The sequence below is a fragment of the Salvia hispanica genome, chromosome 3 (assembly GCF_029641045.1).
Source record: "Salvia hispanica isolate PSC_SH4W2 chromosome 3, Shi_PSC_v1, whole genome shotgun sequence".
Classification (NCBI taxonomy): Eukaryota; Viridiplantae; Streptophyta; class Magnoliopsida; order Lamiales; family Lamiaceae; genus Salvia; species Salvia hispanica.
The window spans coordinates 29191758-29204735 of NC_142694.1; the positions used below are offsets into that span (position 1 = coordinate 29191758).

A 12978-nucleotide genomic window follows, 5' to 3' on the forward strand; every position below is an offset into this window, starting at 1 on the left:
GGATAATTATATCAATTCCTTAGATTTAAAATAAAATTTTATTTTTTACAAATATTATTTCAATTTTGAAATCTATACTATGTGTTATATGTCTGTGTATATGTGGTTTTGTGTGTGAATGTGTGAGTATGGGTTGTGTGTGCGTGTGTGTGTATGTGGTTGTGTGTGAGCCCATGTGTGTGTGTATGTGTTGTATGTGTGTGATTGTGGGGTTGTGTATGGGTGGGGAATTATACCGGAATATTGGACTTATCGTACCGAAAATATCGATTTTTCGGTATACCATAGTTTTTGGTACGGTATGATACCGTAGTATTAGATTTCTCATACCGCGGTATACCGGTATATAACGGCATACCGAAGATTCGGTATACCGTTGATTATTAAATACATAAATATATATATATACCTATATATGTAATATTTATGTTATATTTATAGGATTATGAATGTAATCAAATGCAAACTCTAAATATTGTACAAACTCCAAACTATGATCATGACCATTAGAAAATATCAACATATTACAAAATAGTAGCAACAAAAAATATCAACACAGTGTCAACGGTCGACATCGTGTTGACATTGTGTTGATATTGTGTTGACATTAAAATCTTAAAATTTTATACTGTATTGACGTTGTGTTGACACTGTGTTGAAAAGTTTGGAGTTTGTATAATATATGAGTTTGCATTTTATCACTACCCTATAGGATTATTATTATTATTATTTATATATATAAAACCCTTATATTTTGTAGCAGGTTGGATCCTCCATTTTCAGTCTCATCTACAAGTAATGTCTTTTGTCAAATTCACCAACAAGGTTCCAAGAAAAGAAGATAATGTTGCTCTTGATTTTATAATTTGTTTTTGATTTGGTTGTCAAAGTTTTATAAATTTGAATATTAGAATGATTGTACGGAGTTTAATTGTTTTTACATTTTGAAGTAGTTAAACAACAGAAATGTTTTTTTTTTTTAATATTTTAGGTATAATATATTATTTTTCCGTTATAACAGGTATAACGATATGCCGTACAGAAGTTCAGTATACCGCAAAAGTACGGTATACTGGAATGCGGTACGGTATACCAAAAACACGGTATGCTAATGGTATCAAAAACTACCATACCGAACTTTCGGTTTACCGAACTCGGGTATACCGAAAAATTCAATACGGTATCGGTATGAGGTTTTGTCATATCGTAACTTTCAGTACGGTATATGGTATGACACTCAAAGTACGGTATACCGTACCGAACCACCCCTAATTGTGTGTGAGTACTTGAATTATTCAAATAAATTTAAATTAAAACAACAAATTGATTCTATTTCCAAGATCCATGAAAATTGAAATTGGGTACCCGATCAACCAGATCAAATAGAACTGAAACCGGCCGAATAAGCATGTCTAATCTAATAAAAAAATGTTGAGTTGACAAATAAAAAATGAATTGAGGCAGATCTCGTATTGTTGATGCCCTAAGAAACATTTCATGGCTTCATTGATATGGCACCTCTTAAACTCAAAATAAAACTAGCTCATAATCTAATGGAGTACTATTTTTTAGGGATAACTGCAAAAGTCATAAACTTTTGCCAAATTTTAATTTTTCCCACGAACTATAAAATTGGTGTATAATGTCACGAACTTTACGATTGGTTGTCGTTTACCCATGGCAGATTTTCCGACTATGAATTCAACTGATGTATCTTTTTAAGCTGATGTGGCTGCCAAGTGTGTGTTGAGTGGATGACGTGGATGCCAAATTTTAAGATGATGTGTCTTATCATCCTCCACCACTCCTCATCCCTACGTGTACTCTCTTCCTCCTCTTCCTTACCGCCGCCGGCAACCCCGGGACTCCGATCTCGGCCCCGACTCCACCATCACCGGAATTAGTTGACCTACTCTCTCTCTCTCTCTCTCTCCAAACCCAAATTCCCCAAATCTCCACCGCTACCTTAAGCAATAGGGAAATGCGGAGATGTTGGGAGGATCTCCACTTTGACAGTTATGGTTCTTTTTATTATGGGCTTATTGGATAAAAACAGAGTGTGGAAGACGATGGTTGCTGAAGCGAGGGAGCCGGTGGAGGCGGCGACGGCGACGGCGGCGGCGGAATTCGAAAACTCAACGGCGGAGGAGCTTCATGGAGGAGAGAATCCATATTCTCTACGTTGCTTCTTCTTCTTCTTCTTCTTGCTGTAGAGAGAATTCAAGAAGACTTCGTTGAATACGTCGCCACGTCTTCTCTCACTCTTACTGCATTTCTGTGCCGGTGGCGGCGGCGGCGGCGCGATGAGATTTATGTGTTTCACGCGTTTATAAATTTGTCTTCTACTCGTCTCTCTGTTTTCGCGCTCTTTCGCGGCTCCGTTTCTCACTTTCTTCGAATTCCGGCAGTGGAGCTTCCTCCGCCAGTGGCAGAGGCGGCTCGGGCGACGAGACATGATTCATTGTAAAATCTCCTGCTCGATCTCCCCTCTCTCAAAGCTTCACCCTCCCTCACCACCCTCTTTGCAACCTCCTCCGGCGACAGCGCCACCCATTCAACCGGAAAATTTTTACTATCCGCAGTGGGTTTATACATAAAACTACGTCGTTTTAGCGGTAGAAAATGACATCGTTTTATGAATTTTCCGGCGATCTCCATGTCACCTTTCAGGCTTGCCACATATGCTAATTTTCATCCGAAACCATAGGGTTGGGTCAATATGGGAGATACTAGCAACCCGACAAAGTTCGTGATATTATACGTCAATTTTATAGTTCGTGGAAAAAATCAGAATTTGGTAAAAAGTTTATGATTTTTAAGGCAATTATCTCTTTTTTTTATAAGAAAATACTTCTATGGACTAAAAATTGAGAAAAAAATTTCCTAGTCCATGTAGGCAATCTTATTTGTATGCCTCACTAATAATATCTTGCCAAATAGAAATGTATAGTATACATTGCCAAATGATTAAAATGACATGATATGATATTTTAAGGAAATTTTTATAATTCCTATATATATACTACTATACTTCATAAACAATCATATATACACATAATACGTTAAATTATTAATATAGTTCATTTCAATTAAAAAAAGCCATCTGCCATTGAGATTTGATAAGCACACTCTTTTTGTATAATGTTTTTTATACTTGAGTACATATTTATTCATTTTTTATATTTCTATCACATAATATTCTAGAATCATAGGTATTAAAATATGATCTATTTTTAGTCATGTAAATACATTATTGACTATATTAATAATTTATTATATCTTTATATAGGTTTAATTTAATCTTTATTTTTTTATAATTATTTTTTACAAGTAACTATAAATTAAAGACGGCATATTTATGACTAGTAAAGTTTTCTTAGATATGTTTTTTTATCAAGATAATTTTATTTTAATTGCACAAAATAAGATTGTAATCCTTAATTTAAATACCCTAATAAACAGTAGTAGTATTTTAATTTCTTTAAATTCATATTAAATTTAATCATATATTGTCTATTGTATAAAATCCATCCGATCATTTTATTATTAACTATCTTAATTAATATTTAATCTAACATATAATAATTATATAGTTTATGTGTAATGATTAAAAAAAAAAGTATTGTATAGTCATTCATATATTAAACCTATTGTGTGCGATTCTAATAAAATAAAATTTATGTATATATCAATAAAAAAGATAAATATTCCTATAAAATAAATAAATATAATTTATATTTTTATATCAATATAAAAAATAATAGTCTCGATTAATAAATTGGTGGTGCAGTATAATAATCATTTAAGTACAATAAGAGTAATTATTTTAAATATGAAAATTATAAAAATTTACTTAAAACATCATATTATGCCATTTGGCCATATGTATGCTATATATTTCCATTTGACAAGATTTTATCAGTGAGACTAGGGGTGTCAAAATGGATATCGGGAATTGGATACCCGATATCCAAACCCGAAATATCGGGTAATTGGATATCCGATATCCGATTTTTCGGGTTTCGGGATCGGGTTCGGGTATAAGATTTTTGGATTATCGGGTATCGGGTAACCCGATACCCGATCGGGTATACCCAAATTACCCGAATTATCCGATTTTTTTAATTAAATTTAATAAATTATGTATTTATTTTATTATTTTAAAACTTTAATTAAAAGTTTATAGTTAATTTTCTTAAAAAATAATTAAAAAAATTAAAATTAAAATCTAAAATCGGGATTGGATATCCGATTTTTCGGGACTGGATACCCGAGTCGGGTATTTGGGTACCCAAAATTATTTTCGGATCGGGTATCGGGTATTAGATTTTAGGAAATTCGGGATCGGGTACCCGAAATTTTCGGATCGGGTACCCGCGGGTATCCAATTTGACAGGCCTAAGTGAGACTATCAAATAAGATTGCCTGGTATACATGGACTAGGAATTATTTCTCAAATTGAAAAGAATGGCACAGAATGAAAAAAACAGTAATCACAAACATTTCTTGAATGCAAAAACTGGGAAATTCTTCTGCCGAATTGACGGTTAGAAGCATTCTCCATGCCCCGTCGCGTCCGCCAATTGAATCCCTTTGACAAACAGAAACAGACTTTATCAGCATTTAATTTGCTTTACAAGTCTTTCGTTTGCAAATGGGGCCATCCTCAAGCGGAAAAAAAAAACACTAAAAAAATAACTAGGCCATTAAATCAATCAGAAAAATCCTCTTAAAATTTCACAAAGTAGCAATCTTTCTCAACAATAGCAATCACAACTGCGCCTATATATAGCCTGATATGACTACGTGTTGGAAAATGCTCATTCGGCCTTGTGTTCTTCGTCACACAATTCTCTCCACCAAACGGGGTATCTCCACTTCACATCCAATTATCATCTCTAAAGGTCCGTTTTTTATTGCTTTTTATCGAATTTACTTTATAGCGACGAGGGAATCCAAGATTGATGATTATTTACAAAAGGATTCTGTTTCTTGATCGACTGCTTCAGGTAGATTGAGCAGAAGTAGAGTTGCGAAATTCTTGGCAGTGAGATCTTCAATGAGTTCACCATCTACGCAAGTTGAGCAAGTTGATAGATTATTGAGTGGCCGAAACGATGACCACGGTGGAGTGATAGTCGAAATGACGAATGAGCCCTTGGATCCCACTGTTTTTGCTTCCTTGCTCAGAGCCTCCCTTTCCCAATGGCGCCAGAAGGTATCCTTTCATGTAGGCTTAGCCAATGCCTTTGTTAGATTGGTAGTGAGCCCTAATCAATTTCTTATTTTTGGGGCTTTTTCAGTGATTCCATGTGTTTAATATGCTTATATTTCAATATTAACAAATTTGGGACTAGGAAGAATGCTTTGTTGAGCTATGGAGCCTGAAAGTTCTAAAACACACGGTTTGGCCCTTTTTTGGGAGTATAGAGAGTGTTTGGTCAGTTTGGCAAAATCCTAATCAGAGTAGGATTAAGGTTGAATTTCTTTTATAAATAGCCACTTGATCTCCTGTAACTATATCTGAAAATATTCCAGTGAAAAATACCTGGCTAGGTAAACAATTTTATATGTTTTCCTTGCTTTTGTGATTTTTGTTGTGCTTAAAGTCACAACATTCATAACTCGAGAAGAAAGCAAGGGCCATAAGACTGCTTAGCCCTTGATTGGAGGATGTGATTAAGTACGGATCACGTAACATCTACGTATTAAGACGATCTACTACAGAATGCTTTTAGAAGTAACAGTTGTGCGTAGTTCTCTAAAAAAAGAGGTGAAGTAGTATGTGGAAAGGGACATTAGTCACAACTAGTATGCGATTCATTTTGTGCTTAAAGTCACAACGTTCATAACTTCATAATAATAGAGCATACCAATTTCCTTTTTGAGGGTGTAAAAGTTGAAACTGACATGGAGAAATGTGTCATGATTTTGTGCAGGGAAAGAGGGGTGTGTGGATTAAAATGCCTATAGAGCTAGTGAGTCTTGTTGAACCTGCTGTTAAGGTTAGTCATGCCACATTGTTTTGTGTCTGAAAAGTTGTCATTTTGTTGACAACCCTGATTTTGTGCCAACATATTGGACCTTCAGGAAGGATTCTATTTTCACCACGCAGAACCTAAGTATTTGATGCTTGTGCATTGGCTTCCTAGCACGCCCAGCACTCTACCAGCAAATGCCTCACATCGAGTGGGAATTGGTGCTTTCGTCTTGAATGAGAAGAATGAAGTATGCTCCTTTCTCTGAGTTGGTCCTTTAGTTTAACTCTATTTATGGTCGGTAACTTGGTAGCATTTCTGCCTCTGCATAGTCGTTATATGCTGCTGGAGAGATCTCTTTTGCAGAATAATCCTATCACAAATGTTATTGGTTTCATTATCTCAGTGCCATTTTCATTTTCTCACATTTTTTTAGTTACTTCTGGATATCTAATCCAACACAACGGGATTTTTTCATTAATACGCATGCTTTTGTTATTGTTTTGTGTACTATCTTTCTTGATCATGACAAGTCATATGTCATACAAGAATATGTAGTTTCCATCAAAGTTTCAGCCTATAAAAATTGAGTGTTGTTGCTCATCAGATGATCAGCACTCAAAGTCAAAGTCTTTCTGAATGATGCAGATGCAGGAGTAGATCAATGAATCCAACTGAAACAGGCAGATTGTAGCTGATTTATTATGCATCGTCTTGTCCCCGAATGGTCTCATTTTCTATGATCGAGCCAAAACAGACTGTTCCTCTTGAAAGTCGGTTTTGGCTTCAATATTTGCTTAGACATAAACTTCGCAATTTCAACTTGAACTGAAAACTAACACATCTTTGTCAGAAATAGATCTCTTGTTTTTGCACAGTTTCATGTTTCTTCACCCAAAAAAAAAAAAAAAACTTTTTTTGACTTATTTCATTGCAGGTGCTAGTAGTTCAGGAGAAGACTGGGGGTTTCCGCGGAACAGGTGTCTGGAAGTTCCCGACAGGAGTTGTTGATGAGGTAGGTCGAGCGTGCAGTCTAAGTCCATTTTTATTACCTCACACAAATCATTAAATAGGAACAGCTGATTGGCCTATGCAGTAACACCATGTGATTGCAGGGTGAAGATATATGCGATGCTGCGGTTCGAGAAGTGAAAGAAGAAACTGGAGTAAGACATTTTTTCCTCAAATTTGCTTCAAATTAGATAAAAGTGAATCTTTTTAATGAATTCTGATTATTTATGCTGTTTTACATTGGTTGTTGTTCAGATCGAGTCAAAGTTCTTGGAAATACTGGCTTTCAGGTATTTCCCTCACTTTCTGCTGTCGCTCAATCAGTTTTCATGTTTAGTTTCTAAAATTGAAGCAATATTCTGTGTGAATTGCAGACAAAGTCACAAATCTTATTTCGATAAATCGGACTTGTTCTTCGTATGCATGCTTCAACCGCTTTCTAAAGAGATCCAGCCACAAGAAGTAGAAATTGAGGCAGCCCAGGTTTGCTTTCACTCTCACATTATTCCATATATATTAGAAAGATCACATGAATCAACATCAATCAGTTCATCGAGTATGTGGCGGAATTACCTTTATCGTCTTCCTTGCCAACAGCGCTGTATTATTCATTTTTTTGCACCATATCCATAACCAAAGTTTGGTGCTGCAGTGGATGCCATTTGAAGAATATGCGGCCCAACCGTTCATCCAGAAGCACGATCTTCTTAAGAAAATATCTGAGATATGCGCGGCAAAGAAGGAGAAGAGAGAGTATGCTGGATTTTCACCGGTGGCGACGACAACAGGATTCTCTCAGAAGAAGAGCTATTTGTACATCAACAGCCAATGCCTCAACTTAGAGGACTAATTAAGATGTTTTTGGCTCTGTAACAACATTCTAGTTTTCTTTATATTGATACTTATATTCAATTGCTTTATTTTGAAAATAAGTTTGTATTCTTATTCAATGTAACATCGTATACAGCTTATTGAAATTTGATACTTGTGTTATCACTAATCCACAAAACCTTGATGTTGTTTCAAAATAAAATGAGATTACGCAAGCAAACACAAACCATAACCATCTTACTATATTAATGTTTTTGTTTAAAGATAATCTTTTTTTTTTTGGTTTGACTACAGGTGTACCGAATCCACCTTTGGCGGAATCCGACTAATCCTGCCCGACCGGGTTTGCGGATTAAGGCCGAAAGTCTCCCAGCGGGTGGTGGGGTTTGAACCCGTGACCTCAAGGTCACCACAGCTCCGCGCTGCCAACTGCGCTACAATCCGTGGATTGTTTAAAGATATCTTTAAACTTGCATACAATTATTTGATTAGACTTTAATAATTTTTTCCATTTTCTTTATCAATATTCGTTACTTTTCATATAAAAAATGGCATTACATATGTACAAAGGGATGTAATCAAATACAAACTTTATATATATTGTGCAAATTACAAACTATGATCTGGACCGTTAGATTTTAAAATTTGATGTCAACATATAGCAAATAACGTCAACGTAATGTCAACATTGTCAACCGATTGACGTTGTGTTGAATGTTGACGTTATTTGTCATCTGTTGACATCGATCAAATCTTGAAATTTAACGGTTCAGATCAAAATTTAAAGTTTGTAAAAAATGCAGTTTGCATGTTTTCACCCTGTCTACAAAAATCATAAAAAGATATGGGAGCGATGAAATGGTTAAGACTTGTGACATCTACTAATTTAATAGTGTAATGACTTCATATAAACTAAAATTTGGGTACGTAGAAATAGTTGAGGCAGGCTTGACTAAATTAAACTCAACTTGTTGGTTACCAAAAAAGGAGTATATCTTTGCCACAAGTATGGATTTTTCGATTGAGGTTTCTTAAACTTCAACTTAAAATATATATTTATTACGTATGGGATAAGATTAGGTAACCAACTCAAATGCAATTCGACCCTTCAATTCGTCTCCCACGAAACTGGAATTAATAAGAGGAAAAACGATTCAAAATACAAAATAATATTCAAATCAAGTGGCATCTTTGTGTTGGTGAAGGGCATGATCATAATTTCATGCCCCATGCAAAAGCAAATCCTTGTATAAAAGGTGTTGGGGTGGTAGCCTAAATCTCATTGTTCCTTCATTCTCATCTTACGTTTCTACAAAGTTTGAAGATTTAATTAATTACACTATGATTAGCCCTTTTGTTGGACGCATGGATTTAGTGAAGATTGTTTTCTTGGTGTTTTCGGTTGTCGTTTTTGTGAGGGGGGAGGACGGGTTGATAGAGGAAGTATCGAGCAGGGATGAGGTGGTGCAGTGGGCTGGTTACGGTGAAGAAAAGCTATCTACGGTCGTGATTGATGGCAAGCTTCTTTGCCATGCTTCCTTCGATCATCGAACTCCTCCACGACCATTTCCGGTTTCAGGTTCTCTCTCTCTCTCTTCGAATATAAACTTCTTGTTCTGAGAGTTGCAAGAACTCTTGCACTGAACTATAAACTTATTGCATTGAACTCCACATTTTGCAATTGCAAAATAATGGTTCAGTGCAAGAGTTCATACAATTCTCTTAATATTTTTTTTTTACTAGCATAACATCCTATATTATATACACATAGTTTTGAGGTTTTTTTCACTAAGTGTAAATGGATACTAATAAATCGATGCCTAGGGAATTTGATGTGTGATATTTGAACTCGTTAGCTTTCCATGTCATGAATCAACCCTTCACAAAATTAGCTTAAAGAAACATTAATTTGATAAATTTTAGTCCATGTCAGTTATTTTATGATTTGATGCAAAGGGTTAAGATATAGAGTTTTGATAAATGCTTTCTTTTGTAATAAGTCTATAATTTGTGATCAAAACTAGTATTTATTGGAGTAGAAGGCATGGTGTGATTAAATTGAAATTGATCTATAATCCAAAGTGTGCAAGCAATCACGAAGCGATAACTTGATTTATTTGTATGTTTTGTCATGTCGTAAGGGATTAATTAAATTCCTCAAAAAACGTCGAGCTCATAATCCAAAACGTTGTCACATCCAAAAATATATCCATTTCCTTAATTTGTATGGATTTAATATGGCTTGGTTGAAGATTGTTTTAAAAGATTCAATTCACTTCTGGCCATTATATATCACCACATGCAATAGATTTGATTTTTATTCTGTTGGCTTGACGAACATTCCAATTTTTGGAAAAAGGAATTTAGAATTAAAAGACAAAAAATGGAATTGATTAAACTTGTTTCAATTAATTGGAAGAAAATATTGTGTTAACATCAACAAGTCCAAGGGGTCAAGTTATCAGTTGATCTGTTAATTGATAGATGCCTATCTACCAACCTCAGGTGCGACGGTGGCTGTTTTCTGCGGAAGAAGTGGGAAGACGAAGAGATCGTGGGTGAGAGGTAGCAGCAACGGCCACGGCCAGTTCATAATCGACCTCCCCTCTCATCTCCATGCAATCCCCAATCTGGAGAAGATATGCCAGGTTAAAGTTCTTCACCTCCCGAAGAGCTCTCCCTGCAGACATGCTTTCACTGGGAAACACAAAGCAATAGAGCTGACATCAATAGGCGAAGGCATCCGTACCTACACCACTCATAACATACACCTGATGCCAAAACCATCACCAAAGCAGCACACACGACACGGACCTAAGAGAGCACACAAAGCATCCGCCCTGTGATAATATAGAGCGTGAGTTGCAGCTTGAGGTGGATGGCGCTTTTAGTCACGCACTGTTGCAGACTTCGTCGAGCTTGCTTTTGTTTTCATATGTAAAAATCTGTCTGGAATTTCTTAGTGAGAGGAAAAGCTGAACTTGATCATGCTATATATTGTAAAATGAATAAATTTATGGAAATTCTTGCACAGACATAAACGCCTGGTTCTTCAATCAACTCAACTATGACTAATTCCAAATACATAATCTATGAAATTCAGTTCAAGTCATCATTCCAAAGGAATAAAATAACACCATGTATCAATCAAGAAAGACATGAGTAAGAAAAAGGATTGTTCCAGTAACTGTGTCAAATAGTTAAGAAGTCTCAGAGACTTTCGATTTAACATACTTAGCAACATCCGTGCAAGATTTGAGCTTATCCGCCTCCACATCAGGTATCTCGATACAGAACTCTTCCTCAAAAGCCATGACGAGTTCCACTCTGTCCAGGCTATCGAGGCTCAAGTCCTTTTGGAAATCAGCATCTTTTGTAACCTACGATGCCACAAGAAACCAAGAGCTGAAGTTGGTGGTTCAAGGGCTTATAAACTAGTAAAAGGATCATTGGAGAACAAGATGTATCATCAGACTAGTACATGTATTTACCTTAGCAGAATCAATTTTGTCAAATTTCTTCACCAGCCCAATAACTCGATCCATTATCTGATCCTGGTTTATATTTGCAGCGGTGCTGCATGCTCGCAGCAACTCACAACGTCCATTCAGCCCTTTTTGAACAAAGGGCCCTTTCACAGGGATCCCGACTCTCATGTAGCTCAAAATAGCATTCCTCAAGTTTTGCATTTTCTCACTTCCTAAGAAAATTGAGACTTGTCTTAAAAAGTTCGGCCCTAAGCAGCAGTGTATCATAGGTTAACACTTAACAGGCACATGTACACACACATGAAACAGAATGAAATCAAAAGCAAAGAGAAGCTTAACAGCCAAAAACAGGACTAGAAACATATATGCATTTCTTTTACAAAAAACATTGGAGTTCAAAATTTAAGCAACCTTAAATCAAATGCATTTTTCAACAAGAAAGATCAACATGGAGACAAGAAGCACTTGTTTCAGTTTCAATTGGACTATAACTATGGTACATTTGAGTAGTCTCCTTTTGCTTAATGTTCTCATGTTTGCAGTTTGCTCAAATATGCATTCTCGACTCTCGATTGGACTATACTAATTTTATCTATCTACACTAATTATCGATAGAAAAAGGCCCCAAATGTTGTAAAATGTTAAACAAAAGATGGCAAATATAATGCACCAAGGTTTTATTCTAATTCATTAAGTAAATATCCAACCATTATCTACACAAGCAAAAACTCAAACATGTGTTCATCGCACTAATTATCGATTGTAAACGCCCCCAAATGTTGTAAAACGTTAGGCAAAAGATGGTAAATATAATGCACCAAGGTTTGATTCCAATTCATGAAGTAAACATCCCACCATTATCTACACAAGCAAAAAACTCAAACATGTGTTCATGTTCATCACAAATATGGACTCCACTTAGGATTAAATTGGGATTTTCGAATAAGAATTTAACAAACTGAATTAAAGCGATAAATTATTTATGTACAAAGATTACCACATAGAGTATCTCTGCCAATTAAATCTATTCCCACGAATTGATTAACAATAAAAGAGATAGAGATGAAGAGCTCACATTTACCTGCTATCTGTTCGCTAAAATGACACAGCGTCGACGATAAACTCTCCCCAGACCCCAAACACAAAAATAAAAAATTCAATTCAATCTCAGCTTACTCGACTTTATCCTTTGATTATTACTTCTACAGTCTAAACCCAATTCCACCCTTTTTTCTTTCTCTTTTCTTCTTTAAGAAAAAAAAACTATTAAATAAGAAAGAGAAAGAAAAGAGGAAATGATTAAAATTAAAATCACAAAAAGATACCCAGTAAAAGATTCATTATCATTTTAGTTATACTCTAAAAAGTTCATGTTAGCACTTGATAAATCAATGGAAAAAAATGCTCTTATACCAAATACTATTTGAAAATGGTAAAAATGTCATAAAAAAATGCAAAACGACTTCAAATGAGATTACCCATATGTTCACAATTTTTTATGCATATTAAAATTCACTAAAATCTGAGAATGTGCAAATCTAGTTGTCCAATATTAATTTTTGGCTATAAGATAAGTCAAGTTAAATTATGACCAAGATAATTTAAATAAAATGTTTCGTGGATAATAGTAAAAATAATATTAATATTAATTTAATCTTAGTCTCACCATT

At 35.1% G+C, this 12978-nt stretch overlaps 3 protein-coding genes across 6 annotated transcripts; 2 read left to right on the forward strand and 1 right to left on the reverse strand.

Annotated features, from left to right (window-relative positions):
- The first annotated feature begins 4645 nt into the window (after positions 1–4645).
- LOC125217035 (nudix hydrolase 2-like) lies at positions 4646–7989 on the forward strand. Of its 2 annotated transcripts, none has more exons than XM_089066825.1 (9): positions 4646–4904; positions 5010–5218; positions 5940–6005; positions 6091–6228; positions 6916–6993; positions 7094–7144; positions 7245–7279; positions 7364–7476; positions 7587–7989. In XM_089066825.1, the coding sequence occupies exons 1-9, from the start codon at positions 4799–4801 to the stop codon at positions 7829–7831; spliced, it is 1041 nt and encodes a 346-aa protein (XP_088922951.1). In that variant the 5' UTR covers positions 4646–4798; the 3' UTR covers positions 7832–7989. The 2 variants fall into 2 exon arrangements, with proteins under 2 accessions (XP_088922951.1, XP_047974815.1); XM_048118858.2 differs by having other exon boundaries at positions 4655–4904; positions 7364–7472; positions 7642–7989.
- Positions 7990–9042: 1053 nt separating this feature from the next.
- LOC148930521 (uncharacterized) lies at positions 9043–10861 on the forward strand. Its single transcript, XM_089066822.1, has 2 exons — positions 9043–9399; positions 10326–10861. The coding sequence occupies exons 1-2, from the start codon at positions 9162–9164 to the stop codon at positions 10664–10666; spliced, it is 579 nt and encodes a 192-aa protein (XP_088922948.1). The 5' UTR covers positions 9043–9161; the 3' UTR covers positions 10667–10861.
- On the reverse strand, positions 10693–12547 carry LOC125208881 (uncharacterized). Of its 3 annotated transcripts, none has more exons than XM_089066823.1 (4): positions 12390–12547; positions 11312–11520; positions 11055–11200; positions 10693–10765 (listed from the first exon to the last, which is right to left on the reverse strand). In XM_089066823.1, the coding sequence occupies exons 2-4, from the start codon at positions 11507–11509 to the stop codon at positions 10708–10710; spliced, it is 402 nt and encodes a 133-aa protein (XP_088922949.1). In that variant the 5' UTR covers positions 11510–11520; positions 12390–12547; the 3' UTR covers positions 10693–10707. The 3 variants fall into 3 exon arrangements, with proteins under 3 accessions (XP_088922949.1, XP_088922950.1, XP_047964340.1); XM_089066824.1 differs by having other exon boundaries at positions 10697–10769; XM_048108383.2 differs by lacking the exon at positions 10693–10765 and having other exon boundaries at positions 10816–11200; positions 12390–12546.
- Positions 12548–12978: the final 431 nt, after the last annotated feature.

Coding starts and splice junctions, on each gene's coding strand:
- LOC125217035 (XM_089066825.1), top strand. CDS start 4,799: ATGACTACGTGTTGGAAAATGCTCATTCGGCCTTGTGTTCTTCGTCAC. Junction 4,905..5,009: donor TCCAATTATCATCTCTAAAG/GTCCGTTTTTTA, acceptor CGACTGCTTCAG/GTAGATTGAGCAGAAGTAGA. Junction 6,229..6,915: donor TCTTGAATGAGAAGAATGAA/GTATGCTCCTTT, acceptor ATTTCATTGCAG/GTGCTAGTAGTTCAGGAGAA.
- LOC148930521 (XM_089066822.1), top strand. CDS start 9,162: ATGATTAGCCCTTTTGTTGGACGCATGGATTTAGTGAAGATTGTTTTC. Junction 9,400..10,325: donor ACGACCATTTCCGGTTTCAG/GTTCTCTCTCTC, acceptor TACCAACCTCAG/GTGCGACGGTGGCTGTTTTC.
- LOC125208881 (XM_089066823.1), bottom strand. CDS start 11,509: ATGCAAAACTTGAGGAATGCTATTTTGAGCTACATGAGAGTCGGGATC. Junction 11,201..11,311: donor ACAAAATTGATTCTGCTAAG/GTAAATACATGT, acceptor GTGGCATCGTAG/GTTACAAAAGATGCTGATTT. Junction 10,766..11,054: donor TCTTGCACGGATGTTGCTAA/GTATGTTAAATC, acceptor AATTCCAGACAG/ATTTTTACATATGAAAACAA.